At 44.1% G+C, this 15,078-nt stretch overlaps 1 protein-coding gene across 1 annotated transcript in view; it reads left to right on the top strand.

Annotated features, from left to right (window-relative positions):
- CTIF (cap binding complex dependent translation initiation factor) overlaps nt 1-15,078 on the top strand; it is a 184,865-nt gene that overhangs the window by 99,341 nt on the left and 70,446 nt on the right. The window contains exon 9 of the mRNA XM_073680485.1: nt 6,625-7,081. Coding sequence (XP_073536586.1) covers nt 6,625-7,081 — 457 coding nt within the window. The remainder of the gene's footprint in view (nt 1-6,624; nt 7,082-15,078) is intronic.

Raw genomic sequence — 15,078 nt, 5'->3', positions numbered from 1 at the left:
ATTGGTTTCAGAGAGAGAAAATAAAGCTGCTAGAATAGCCGAGCCAATCACCAGACCTGAATTCAATAGAAACTGTATGGAAGGAACTAAAGCTCATAGTATATAGAAGGAGCCCACAGGACCTTCAGGATTTGAAGAGTGTTTGTGTGGAAGAATGAACCAAAATCACACATGAGCAATGCCTGCAACTAGTTTCTCCATACAGGAGGCGTTTTGAAGCTGTCATCACCAACAAAGACTTTTCTACAAAGTATTACATTTCAGTAAGCGTGTTCAATACTTTTTTTCCTGTGTCATTTCTCATTAATACAAACAACCTAACTTAGTTTATGGACATCTATGGTTTGATTTCTTTGCCTGTGAGGATTGGAAGAAACAAGAATGAGCATCAGACCGTCTTTATCCCTGACCAGTGTAGATAATTACTTGGAGAGTACAGATTGTGCCATCCTGGCCTGCTGCTTTACTCCACGTTACAAGCATGAGCCCATTATGTCACTGGGTTGATGCACAGATTGTAGATATGCGCCAAGGCTGTGAGATGTATCATCAGATAAAATATCTGTTTCCTGCTCAGACCCATCATCAGTCTTGCAAGGAGCTCTCCTTTAACTTCTATGCACCTCGGCTTTGCGTTGGAGAGCCATACGCAGGCTGTTACACACTCATGTTCCTTTCTTTCCAAGTGCTAATCTGTGCTGATGAAGAATCAGCCCCCCCCCCCCCACATCCCTGGACACCAAAGACCTCATTCAACAGCTCCGTATATTTAGAAACCCCAAAATGAATAGCAGTGCAGACTCCACTGGGAATTGAGGCACAGTAGACTCTAGATTCCTGCTACCGCTTATTTGTTTTTCTTTGGCCCATAGGGAATTGGTGCTCGAAGGAGAGGAGAATCAGCACATCTCTCCATAGCAGTGTAATCCCACAGATAAAGTCCTTGCGTTTCAGAGACTGCCCCACATTTGTCTGATGAGGTCATTCATTCCAAATGTCCCGCTCCTCTTCTTCTGCCGTTGTCGGTTCATTCCTTTCTGCACTTTGCTTTTGTTTTACAATTCAAATGGATGTCACAATTGTTTTTGTATTCCATGTTGTGGTTTTTTACTTTGGGTAACTCCCAGACAGAACCATTAATTGGCCATTGAAGGTCCGTTCCTGTTTTTTATTGGCGCAGGACAGACCCCTAAGACGACCTCTCAGCTCTGACGGTTTAATACTAACTGGCCCATCCTTCTCTTTACTGAAGTTATCGGTCATGTCGGTCAGTGAACAATTGGCCTAGCCGAAATCAGCTGGGTCGCCAAACGTTAATATGTATTGAGCCCTTTTGATGGTCAACTCTTTCCACTAAAATTGGCCAACCTTAGTCAACCACCACTGTGCAGGGTAACTGCAGCCAGCCCCATCCACTCTCATGGTCACCGGGGACCTTAAAGGTAGACCCCCCCCCCCCCACCCGCCGATCAAAAAGTGATGGCATTTCAGTGAAATGGAAGTACACCTATAAATAAAGACCTCCACACACAACAGACAAATTTGACGCGGAAATTGGCACATGCTATGGATTTTCTGCAGCCAGCTTGTCCTTTGTGTGGAAAAGCTGCAAATTTTCACTTCTGGCATGGAAAGTAAAATCTGCAGTGATTCCATAGCGAAATCCACAACTGAACTTCACCTTAGATCAATAAAGGGGGCAGCAGGTTCACTTTTGGTTTAAGACCCTTATACACTTTAGATGAGTCTGTCAAACTTCCCATCATGGCAGGACCGGGCGACCATCTGATGTGTATGGCGGCCTCCCGATACTCCCCCCGACGGATGAGGTCAGCAGAGAGGAGGAGCGGGCAATTAGAATTTCTACCCCGATCCATTTGTTTTCTGCTTTCACCCAGATAGAATCACATGAATGTTCGACCGCGCAGAGTGCCCATGTGTGTGGTGGAGTCGGGAGATATATCGGTCTGCCGATGGATCATTCAACCAACTTCTATAGGTCCACCAGTGTCTTCTCCACCGTTGATTGTATCAAGCTATCGGGTTGTCGGTCTTCCTCTTCACCTTGTTTCTTCTGACCATGATGTCCTTCTCCAGTGATTGCTCTCTTCATGTGAAGTTTCCAAAGTAGTCAAGTCGCAGCTTAGTGATCCTTGTTTCCAGTGATATTTCTGGCTTGATTTTGTTCTAAAATTGATTTGTTTACTTTATTCGCCAACATTAAAAATTAATTCTTTAGATAAACATGGATATTGGTGGCTGCCAATCAGCTCGGCACCACCATCAAGGCATCGTATAACTTCAGTCTCCCATCAGACCTTGGCAGGGAGTCTGAAGGCCCATGAAATATTTGATAATAATTGCAATGATCCTACACAAATTTGTAGGGTCTTTCAAAAGATTTGAGGTTTATGGGCAGCTTCAACCAATGCGCGCTGTCGACAGACAATGAAATGATTCTCGTGTTCGATTGTGAATCCTGTAAACATGAAGCCATCCACCATACCCACGTGTCAACTTATGGGCTTCAAGTAAAGGATCTTGTGAGTTCAAGGAAAGGACAGCTCCAGAAAAAGTTCCTCCAGGAAATCTGTAATACATGGTTGGCCTTCTCCTCCGCATTAAGTTGCTGCTGCCTATCAACACCCTTTGGACTTATTGTAGGAGGGAATGTATCTCTTTCGGAGAAAGACTGACAAGTCGAGGTGTTTTTTTTATTTTTTGCTCAATGTATTCATAACAAAGCCTGACTGAGTCTCACTCCTTGGGGTGTCAATAGGGCATCGGCTCGGCAGAATTTCAGGCTCTCCAGGGATTTCATGGTCAACTCAGAGTGAAACACTTTAATTTGGAAAGGCTGGGGCAGGCCGAATCAGTTTGTTCAGGAGGATCTATAAAGTCTGTTTCTTCCTGGTCTGCTCCCAACTCCCTCAAAGATGATCCCCACAGGATCCCTATGTTTGTTTTCCCACTTGCATCACGTGATACCGCCAGATAACACCCATGTTGAATGGTGCTAATAGCAGTTGTTATTAATGATTCCCTTTATTCCAATCCGAATGCTATTTGTCTAAAAGGGTTTGTACTGGATTTGGAAAGCAAGGCACCTTTCTTCCAGAGGTCGCGTCTGGTATTGCAGCTTTGCTCCGTTAACGTGCACAGGACTCAGCTGCAATAGCGTGGGGATAGTTGCGGCACTTTTTTTTTTATATATATATAAAGCAGCCATTTTTTTTCTAATTCTGCGCAATTCCTTTAAATTTGCCCAGAGACCGCCCTCAGCGGCACTGATAAGCACCAGCTCCAAAGGGAGCTAATGGAAGCAAAAGAAATAATAAAAGAAAAGGCTATTTTTATACTAAAAGCTATTCTTTTTTAAACAGCTATGAACAGATTTTCAGTACTCTTTAAAATTAAATAGATTGCTGTAATAATTCAAGAATCTTAGTAAACTCCTGTTTGTGTTAGGACAAACGAGTTTGAGCTCCCATGATCCAGTGTAGTTAAAATTGGTTTTATTGAATAATCCACGAGAAACTGGCAAAACATGAATGCAAAAAATGCAACGCGTTTTGGAATGCATCTATGGATCATAAGTGATGCGAAACGCTTTACATTTTTTGCATTTGTCTTTCCTGTTTCTTGTGGATTATTTAATACAAGTCGATATTAACGACATTGTGTCAAGGGATCTGGAACTCTTTTGTCCTTTCATTTGCTGCGCACAGACTGAGTGATTCCTGCACCTGGTGGATTTTCTTTCTACTACCCACTTGTGATAGCCCCAGGTAGACAGATTTTGATCATTTTTAAGGAAACTCGTCCACTACCTTCCAATTTTTTTCACCCACCCAGCTTGGCTTGATAGACAAGTGTCTCGGTATTTGTGTACAGAAAGAGACCTGTCAGTCAAGTTTGGCAGGGAGAATACTGAGGGAAACTACCCAGCAAACTCTTCTCTTCACCACCTGCCCAGCAGACTCTTCTCTTCTCCACTGCCCAGCAGACTTGTCTCTTCCTCCCCCCACCCTGCAGACTGGTCTCTTTCTTCCCCCCCCGCCCGGCAGACTGGTCTCTTCCTCCCCGCCCGGCAGACTTGTCGTCTCCCCCCCGCCCGGCAGTCTGGTCTCTTCCTCACCCCCCCTGCCCGGCAGTCTGGTCTCTTCCTCACCCCCCCTGCCCGGCAGTCTGGTCTCTTCCTCACCCCCCCTGCCCGGCAGTCTGGTCTCTTCCTCACCCCCCCTGCCCGGCAGTCTGGTCTCTTCCTCACCCCCCCTGCCCGGCAGTCTGGTCTCTTCCTCACCCCCACTGCCCGGCAGTCTGGTCTCTTCCTCACCCCCACTGCCCGGCAGTCTGGTCTCTTCCTCACCACCCCTGCCCGGCAGACTGGTCTCTTCCTCCCCTCCCCCCCCCTGCCCGGCAGACTGGTCTCTTCCTCCCCCCCCCCCCCCCTGCCCGGCAGACTGGTCTCTCCCCCCCCCCCCCCTGCCCGGCAGACTGGTCTCTCCCCCCCCGCCCGTCAGACTGGTCTCCACCCCCCCCCCCCTTCCCGGCTCAATTTTTAATACATGTCGCGTATCTATGATAAGGGATCCTGTTGGGATTTTATGTGACCTTCGCTTGACAGTAACTGGTTCCCTTTAAAAAGATTCTTATTAGAGATGAGCAAATCAATTTGCAGAGTCCTATTCCATGACTGCTGGACCGGAGCAATGCCAGACCGCCTCCTAGCTAACTGCTATCCTTGGTGCCTCTTCTAATTTGTAGGCTCGGCACAATGTCATATTTGCAGTGTGACGCAATCATGACGACACACTCCGCTTACTAATGAGGAGAGGCGCAGAGGATGACTTCAGTTAACAGGCGGTTTGCAGTCTGTTAGCCACAGGATACTGTCGTAGCCGCTGGGCCAAGATTCTGCAAATTGATTTGCTCATCTCTAGTACTTATTTATTGATCTAGCTTTCGGATCATTCGTCAATATCTGATCAGTGGGGTCTGACACCCAGCACCCCCATGACTAGTAGTTTGTAGTTCCTACTGCAGCTGGATGTGCACTCTGTACAGAGGCAGAGCAGCTGAGCTCAATAATAGTGGAGGTGCAGTACCCAAGAATGGTCACTACACAGTGTGTGCGCCTGTGCAGTTCCGGCTCCGTGCACTGTGCACATGGGGTCTGCAAACAGCTGATCAGCGGCAGAGGCAGCTTACGGACCCCCACTGATCTGATTTTGATGACCCATCGTAAGTATCGGTCATCATTGTAATAAATTCTTGACAACCCCTTTAAGGATGTTTACTCTTTTGCAAAAAATTGTATTGTCATGCTATCCGAACTGAAAAAAGAAAAGAAAAAAGCTCTCTTACTGTTTTAAGCCTACCTCTCCCATGCAGAATTGTGTCTCCATGGTTTTGGACCACAAACACTTTGTTTAGGAGGATCCTGGAATCAGGTTGCCTCATCTGTCGCTGTTTTGACATTGTTTTTATTCCCAATTGTGAAGACACAGGCTCTTCCGTGGGCATAATACTATTCAGATAACACAGGATGAGGGTAAAATAGTGTGGCCATACTTTATTGACCCACCAAACGGACAATAAACACATAGAACAGTCCCAGCAAAATACCCATGATGGTGCAAAATTAGACAGTTTCACCCTTTCGCTGGCCTGCCGGGAATAGAGCAACTGCAACTTCGGAACTTCCAGCACCAACTACCTCAACCAGTGGCACCCCGCTTTGGGTGGATACCCACATAGAGAGGGTAGTGGCATGCTTAGGAAGCTGACAGGCCATTGAGGTACAAGGCCAGGAGACCCGAAAGTCCCACCCTGGCTTCTCCGAACATATCCATGGGACCAGGTGACCGGATAGTCCTAACCTGGATTTCTCCGAGTGTATCCATGGGTTCCAGGTGAATGAATGGTCCCAACCTGGCTAACCCAAACATATTCATGGGACCAGGTAACCAGAGGGTCACAATCCTGGCTTTCCCCAAATATCTCCATGGGTTCAGTGATGGTCAATGGAGCAGAACTGTATCCTTCCAGCGGAGGCCGTGTTCCCTTAGGCTGGCATCCTGTAGAATCCAAATCTGTGTCCCTCTGGATGGAGCCATGCTACCAAGCTGCTGTCCTGAAGAGTCTCTCTGATTCTCTTTGCAACACGATAGAAATCCCTTTTTATATTTAGATTTGTGGCTCAGGTCATCATTCACAGGTCAGAGGGGAAGGTGCAGGGCTCATGTCATTTTGTTTGAGCATTTAATCAATTTGCATAACTTATACTCCTCCTCAAGTCAACAAGCCACAGGGACCACACAATGGTTAATCAACATTTTGCAAACATTCATTATTCACAGACCAAGAGAAAAGTCAACATTCAGACTTCTGACAAGAGTTCATGTTTTTTGCTCCACCCGAAGAAAGTAACACATAAATTCAAAAGTCATCATAAACATAATCGTGTATTTCTCCTGGACTAACGAATTTAGACTTCTGGCTAATTAAGATTAGAAGCGGTGTACTCACACCATTGATGTTCATTTTTCCTGCAAAATGTCCCACAGCATGAGATTGGAGAATGGCTGGAATGGCGCTTACTGTTTGTCACGTTCTTTCTAGGAAACAACAGAAATCGCAAGGAGGGAATAAGCCTCAACAACAAACGCAACATAACGAGCACCAAACGGTTCCTGCCAAACACAACACCAGGGAGCACCAGAAACCGTTCCAAGGATGCCAAACACCGCATTCCTCAGGCAAGCAGGGTCATCATGGGTACAGCCAAAACCGCCGATGGCACCACAACCAGAGGCACTCGCCAAGTGAAAAAGACCCGCAGAGAAACGCCAAAGACTCGGAGAGCCTGAAGATAGAGGACGCTTCAGTTTGCACAGTTCACATCCCCCTAGAAATTCACCGCAGCACAGAAACACCCGAGAGACAATCTCAGCAGACCGGCAGCAACGAATCCGAAACAAAACGTAAAGACAGTATTCAGAGCAGAGATCGGGAGAGGCCGAAAATAAACCTGCTCCAATCTTCCAAAGACCGGCTGCGGAGACGGCTCAAGGAGAAGGTAAGAAAACTGTGGACGGGTTAGTTGTACAAAAGTTTACATAGAAGGTTAGAGGGGTTGTGCCATGAATGCAGAGATGGATGATCGTAGCTCTAGAATGCTCATGCTCAAGCAATGGTTGAGCATGCGCACAACCACTAGTCGTTGTCTTTGGGGATGGAGAGAGAACAGCATTCGACTTTCTTCGGTAGTCCCATAGTCAAAAATAGGAGAAAACGTAAAAGGTACAGATGCAGGGGTTGAAGGGATGGTGAGTTATTTTTCTTTCTCTGCACTTCCCAATAATAATGCAATAAAAAGTGATCATAATCTCATATGTACCACAAAATAGTATCAATAAAAAATGTCATCTCCGAGCAGGAAAAAAACATAATTCCTCCCACAGCTCCATGGATGGAAAAAATAAGCCACAGGTCTCCAAAAAAAAAAAAAAATGGTGACACAAACAATATATATATATATATATATAAATATTGTGCATATGTGAAAAATTATATAAATATACTAAAATAATAAAAATAAAAATTTGGTACCAACTTAATCGTACGGACCTGGAGAATCATAGTACCAGGTTATTTTTACTACTCAATGAACATCACAAAGAAAAAAAATAGCATAATTAACTTTTTTTTTTTCTTAAAGTAAATAGTGTCATTCAATACTATAACTCGACGCAAAAAAACAAGCCCCCATACGGCTATGTAGACGCAAGAATAAAAAAATACAGCTCTAGGAACGAGGAAGAAAAACAAAAGCGCAAAAAATTCCCAGGTGCTTAAATAATCTGCTGCATCATATAGATAAAAAAATAGCCGGAGTTCTGCTTTATGGAGAACCTTCTTTTCCACATCTCACATACTGAAAAATTTTGGTTCAGAACAGGCAAGTTGACTCTTTCCCGTTTAGCGGTAAGGCTCCTCCGTGCACTGGGCTGACGTTATATAACGGCTGAGACGGCACTGATCGTAGGGGCGAGCGCTCAGAGATCTCAGGGTCGGTGTTTTCCTGATACTGATCACGTTCATCTGCAGAAAACATCCTGTTATGTGACTCTGTACAACGTTATAAATATTCAAAGGAGAACGAAAACACGTTCTGGGATGTCAACACTTTGCGCTTCTTAATTTTTTTTTCTTGCATTTCAAAAAATATATTTTTCTTTAAGCTGCAGCTGCATTAATAGGCAGTGGGAGCAATTTCTACAGGTTCTGCATGTCGTCTGAAGACCAAAGTAAAAAAAAAAAAAAATTAGCCAGGAATTAAAATGGGACAGATCTTTATCGGACATGAATAATGTGCGGTCCAGCAGAGGGCAGCACTGACTACACACAGAGCCAGCTGTCAATTTTTAGGGGCAGCCCGGGGTAGAAAATGTGCTGAGAAGATTGACATATAGTATTGTGGGAAAAGAGTCATTAAAACCTGTATTTTATTCATTTAATACTCTGCTCGTTCTGGGCTTTAGGAGTCCAGTGGGCGGTCCTACTCTGTGATTGACAGCTATTTCTGTATACACATTGCAGTATTCCTTCAATTTTTGCTTCAATCTGGCACAAGCAGGAAGTTTTGTACCCTCCCTGTTAGGGGTGATATTTATGGGGCAGGCTGGCTCATTTTAATAGCTAAATCAGCTAGTCCCCTTCTCAGTCACTGCAGACCTGCCTGTATTGTCTAGTGCCCTGAGCCTAGAAGCAATGGCTGGGCTTTATAAGAGAGAGCTCCACAGTACACTGCAATACCAGAGTATTTTACTATCATTTTTTTTTTGAGAGCACCATTGATTCCATGGTGCTGTACATGAGATGTTACATACAAAACACAGATAGAAATTTCAATGAACAAACTAATAGTGACGGACTGATACAGAAAGGAGAGGACACTGCCCTTGCGGGCTTACATTCTACAGGATAACGGGGAAGGAGACACTAGGTTGGGGGGGTTGCGGCAGCCCTGGTGGTGGTGAGGTGGCAGCCTTGATGGTGGTGAGGTGGCAGCTCCGGTGGTGGTGGAGGCAGCGGGGTTATTGCAGGCTGTAAGCTTTCTTGAAGAGATGGGTTTTCATGTTCCACTTGAAAGTTCCGAATGTGGTGGATAATCTGACATGTGGGGCCACAGAATTCCAGAAGATGGGGGATATTCGGGAGAAGTCTTGGAGGCGATTGGGTGAGGAACGTATTAGTGTGGAGGAGAGAGGGTGGTCTTGGGAGGACCAGAGATTACGTGGTGGTAGATAAGTTCATAGATATATGGGGGAGAGAGGTTATGGATGGCTTTGTAGGTCAGTGTTAGTAGTTCGTACTGGATACGTTGGGGAGTTGGAAGCTAACGAAGGGATTTGCTGTGGGGAGAAGCAGAGTAGTAGTGAGGAGAGAGATGAATTAGTTAGGCAGAAGAGTTGAGGATGGACTGGAGAGGTGCGAGAGTGTTAGCAGGGAGGCCACAGAGGAGGATGTTGCAGTAGTCTAGGCGGGAGATGATGAGGGCATGCACTATTATTTTAGTAGATTGAGGGTTGAGGAACAGACAAATTCTGGAAATATTTTTGAGCTGGAGGCGACAGGAGGTGGCAAGAGCTTGGATATGTAGTTTGAAGGACCAGTGAAAGTCTAGGATTACTCCAGGGCAGTGGACTTCCGGTACTGCGGAAAGCGTGATGTCATTTATTGTGATAGATCAGGTCTGAAAGATAAATGAGATGGAGGAAAGATGAGGAGTTCAGTTTTGTCCACATTGAGCTTGAGGAAGCATGATGAGAAGAAGTAGGATATGGCTGATAGACACTCCAGGATTCTGGCCAGCAGAGAGGTGACATCTGGGCCAGAGAGGTAGATATGAGTGTCATCAGTGTTATAGATGGTATCTAAAGCCAAGAGACTTTATCAGTTGTCCCAGGCCAAAGGTATAGATAGAGAAGAGTAGAGGTCCCAGGATAGAGTCTTGAGGGACTCTGACAGAGAGAGGATGAGATGAAGAAAAAGTAGTGTGGGAGATGCAGAGTATTGCAGTATATTGAATCAGTGATAATAGTCCCCTACTAAAAAAAAATGAAAAAAAATGTTTGAATAATTATCAAAAATAATAAAAAGGGCGATTTAAATTTTTTTTTTTCACTAAACATAAATGCACACATGGCAAAGATGTAAATCCTCCCCACCCCCCCAAAAAAGAAAGATGGAAAAAAACATAATTGTCAGAAGTAATATAATTGAAGGAGGCTGGAAGAACCGTAAAAGTATGCGTCCTGATGAAGAAGTCTGATGACGTGCCGATAATAAACCGCACTGAAATATCTTCAGTCTCCTAGAATCTTTATTTGATTGTCATCAACAGAGCAGCTAACCAATTTCTTTCTATTATTGTCTTTCATCAGAACTAATATAATATATATTTATATGATAAGTTAAACACAGAAATGGGAAAAAAAAAGACTCCAAAATTGCTTTTTTTCCTGTTTGTTGGCTGCACTTCCCTCAAAAAAATTAACAAAAAGCAATCAAAATGTTTAATGTACCCCAAAATGCTACCAATAAAAGCAGCAGCAGCTGGCTGCAGAACATACAAGTCCTCACACTGCTCCATTGCTGGAAAAATGTCTAAATTATCGGTTTCAGAAAATGGCGAACCAAGCCTATATATATATGTACATGCACAGTGGGTACAGAAAGTATTCAGACCCCTTTAAATTTTTCACGCTTTGTTTCACTACAGCCAATTCTAAAAAGTTCATTTTTTTTCTCATTAAAGTACACTCTGCACCCTATCTTGACTTAAAAAACTATATATATATATATATATATATATATATATATATATATATATATATATATATATATATATATATATATATATATATAATTTTATTTTTTTAACCAAGTTCTGCCATTTTTTTATCTACTAAAATATAAAAAAGCTGTAAATCAATACAAGTTTGGTATCGCCGTGGATTTTTTTTTTTCACCGTTTCACCCCACTTGGATTTTTATTTCCATTTTTCAGTAGAATATATGGTAAAATAAATGGTGTCATTGAAAACGACAACTCGTCCTGCAAAAAAAATAATAGGGCGAATATTGAAGGAAAAATAAAAAGTTATTTCTCATGGAAGAAAAGGAGGAAAAGAAAAATAAAAGTGCAAAAATGAAAAATTGCCAGAGAAAGGGATAAACCTCATGGTTGGTGTTTTTGCCACCTCCTTTGGTTTTTCGACAGTGGGGTTTTACTGTGAACGTTTTTAACCCATTGATTTCCTTTTAATTACACTGTGACCGCTGCGCCCATCAGGGCAGCGGAGGTGTGATTTATGTGTGGTTGTGTTACTGCCATCATTTACCCGGGCGCCTGCTGCATCTGTATTCTGTAATCCCATTTGTGCTCTTCTGAAAAGTCGCCAGCAATTAACATTAATTTGATTTGGAGGCAGAAAAAGCTGCACATTAAGGTGCCAGATGCGCTGCCTAAAACTATTAGATGTTCTAATTGTTTATCCCTTGTTTTAATAAATGCTCATCCACACCCTAATTCTCTTGAGCCAAAGACTGACCGAGGATGTGATCAAGCCCGGACCTGGTGGAAATGAGGCAATGGGAGCTTAAGGACCTTCAAGGATGTAGATTATTGAACGCACACAGTGGATATCTGATTTTTTGGGATCCCTTTAAAATAGAATATTGGTAACTTACACAAAGAATAGGGGGCGGTCCGAGAAGCTTTTTATCAGTAGGGTAACGACCATGGTCGCCACTACAATCGGGCCTGGCAGCTCATGGGGCCGTCAACGCCAGATGAGACTTCAACTAGATGTCCATCCTTGGACGCACATTCAGCTGCAGTGTATTGCACCGCACAGACCCATCAGTTCCGTGCACTGCAATACACACTGTCGGCCAATCAGAGGCCAGCAGGTGACGTCGGCATGCACGTGATCGGGGACGCATGGCCGTGACATCATGTGCTCCCCCCACACGCTGAAGTCAGCTGCCGGCTTCACAAGAGGACGAGAAGGTGAGTGTTTATTTATTTATTTTAATCAGTGGCCATACTACTAGACTATGGGCTGTGCATCATACTTTATGGAGCATTATGGGTTGTGCATTATACTACATGGATGACTATGGGCTGTGCATTATTCTTTATGGAGCATAATGGGTTGTGCATTATACTTTATGGAGCATTATGGGTTGTGCATTATACTACATGGATGACTATGGGCTGTGCATTATTCTTTATGGAGCATTATGGGTTGTGCATTATACTTTATGGAGCATTATAGGCTGTGCATTATACTACATGGATGACTATGGGCTGTGCATTATACTTTATGGAGCATTATGAGCTGTGCATTACACTACATGAATGGCTAAGGGCTGTGCATTATACTTTATGGAGCATTATGAGCTGTGCATTACACTACATGAATGACTATGGGCTGTGCATTATACTTTATGGAGCATTATGAGCTGTGCATTACACTACATGAATGACTATGGGCTGTGCATTATACTTTATGGAGCATTATGAGCTGTGCATTACACTACATGAATGACTATGGGCTGAGCTTTATACATTTATGGAGGACTATGGGCTGTGCTTTATACATTTATGGAGGACTATGGGTTGTGCTTTATACATTTATGGAGGACTATGGGTTGTGCTTTATACTACATGGATGACTAAGGGCTGTTTGTTATACATTTATGGAGGACTATGGGCTGTGCGTTATACATTTATGGAGGACTATGGGCTGTGCGTTATACATTTATGGAGGACTATGGGCTGTGCGTTATACATTTATGGAGGACTATGGGCTGTGCGTTATACATTTATGGAGGACTATGGGCTGTGCGTTATACATTTATGGAGGACTATGGGCTGTGCGTTATACATTTATGGAGGACTATGGGCTGTGCGTTATACATTTATGGAGGACTATGGGCTGTGCGTTATACATTTATGGAGGACTATGGGATGTGCGTTATACATTTATGGAGGACTATGGGATGTGCGTTATACATTTATGGAGGACTATGGGCTGTGCGTTATACATTTATGGAGGACTATGGGCTGTGCGTTATACATTTATGGAGGACTATGGGCTGTGCGTTATACATTTATGGAGGACTATGGGCTGTGCGTTATACATTTATGGAGGACTATGGGCTGTGCGTTTTGTTTTATGATGGGCCCCGGTGTAAGATAGTCTAGTTACGCCACTGCTTTTTATGTATGTTTGCACTGTAGATGATCGAGGACAGTCTCAATTTCTTACAATAGTTGCTGCTTGCGGACTAAATAAATCTGGTAAATCCCATGTAATTGATATTTTATCTCTAGTACTACTGTATATGCAAAGAATTGGGGGCTTGGACTAAGAGGGAGCTTGCTGCAGTAGACACCTATTCCCTTGTGGCTTGCTGCAAAAGAAACCTCTCCGCACTTACCTAGTTACAGTAATGGCCAGAAAAGTCCTAACCTTTTCATACCCTCACCTACTGTATCCTCACCCATCCCTTGTAGATTGTGAGCCCTTGCGGGCAGGGTCCTCGCTCCTCCTGTACCAGTTTGCTGTTGCGTTTTTGTTCAAGATTATTATAATTGTTTTTGCTATGTATATCCTTTTTTTCACATGTAAAGCGCCATGGAATAAATGGCGCCATAATAATAATAATCCCTCCACCTTTAGTGCAATCACATGTAAAAGGATAGTAAGGTTAAGTGCACACGTAGCGTTTTTGATGCTTTTTCCCAGCGCAGAAGCGCATCAAAAACGCGTGGTAATCAATCTGCCAGCTATCGCAATGGCAATCCTGATGTGCTGTGTGGAAATTTCCGCTCAGGATTGCCATTGCGGAAAAAAAACGCAGCATGTCCGTTCTATGCAGCGTTTTGACAGCATTTCCCACCCATTGACTTTAATTGAACTGCAGCAAATCCACAGGTATAATATTTATACCTGCGGATTTGCTGTAATTCAATTATAGTCAGTGGGCGGTGAAACACTGCGACTGGGACTAGTACTCCCCTCATCCGACCGCCGCTCGGCTGAGGGGAATAGTAGTGTCCTCAGCCGAGCCTGCGTGCACGCGGTGTAAAAAAAACAAACACATTATCCTCACCTGTCTGACATCCTTGTGATGTCTCCCGGTGGCCGGCGGGACACTGCTGGGAGCGCGCTCGCTCCCAGCAGTGTACATCGCTGCGCTGTCAGGACCTGCGGTCACGTGAGCTCTCAGCTGAAGATTAGCTGAGAGCTCGCGTGACCTCACTTTACGGCATCGGTGCTGTGTAGGAACATTCTCAAGAATGTTTCCACCAGTACTGATGCTGAGGTCACCGGGGCTGATCAGCCCCGGTTGATGAACCCCAGTGACCTCATTCTTGCTGCAGCATGTACACTGACAGGAGTGATTTTACACTCCTGTCAGTGTACATTGCTGTCTTCTACAGCAGTGACACCAGTGATTGCTGATGGTCACTGCTGTAGAAGTGACCCGGATTGCCGAGGGACAATCCAATGGACTACATTGTGACGGCGGACAGGTGAGGGATATGGTTGTTTTTTATTTTCCTTTTTTTTTCAGGAGACGAGGGATTTGGGGACTGGGCGTATAATAAAATAAATTAAAACTGTGTCATTTTATTTCATTTAAATACTTTATCTGGCCGTGTATTTATTGAAAAAGCAGCAACAACTTTACTACTCGGTTAGTAATGGAGGCGTCTTATAGACGCCTCCATTACTAACCTGGGCTTCATGTCAGCCGCCAATACGAGGCTGACGTGAACCCCAACCCCATTATTCCACTCGCCACCTCTACAGGGCAGAGGGAAGAACGGAGGCTAAGCGCCAGATTTGGTGCATCCTATGGATGCGCCATTTCTGGGACTGCTGAGGGGTGATATTATTTGCCGCGGAGGGGGCCAGGATCCATGACCCCTTCCCTGGCTATTAAAATCAGCCCGCAGCTGTTTTCTGGTTAGATTTTATAGGGGAACCCTAT

This window comes from Phyllobates terribilis, unplaced genomic scaffold, assembly GCF_046119375.1.
Source record: "Phyllobates terribilis strain yellow unplaced genomic scaffold, ASM4611937v1 Scaffold_1__5_contigs__length_1240528914, whole genome shotgun sequence".
Classification (NCBI taxonomy): Eukaryota; Metazoa; Chordata; class Amphibia; order Anura; family Dendrobatidae; genus Phyllobates; species Phyllobates terribilis.
The sequence above is the reverse complement of the archived record's forward strand: the minus strand, read 5'-3'. Positions and strand labels throughout refer to the sequence as shown.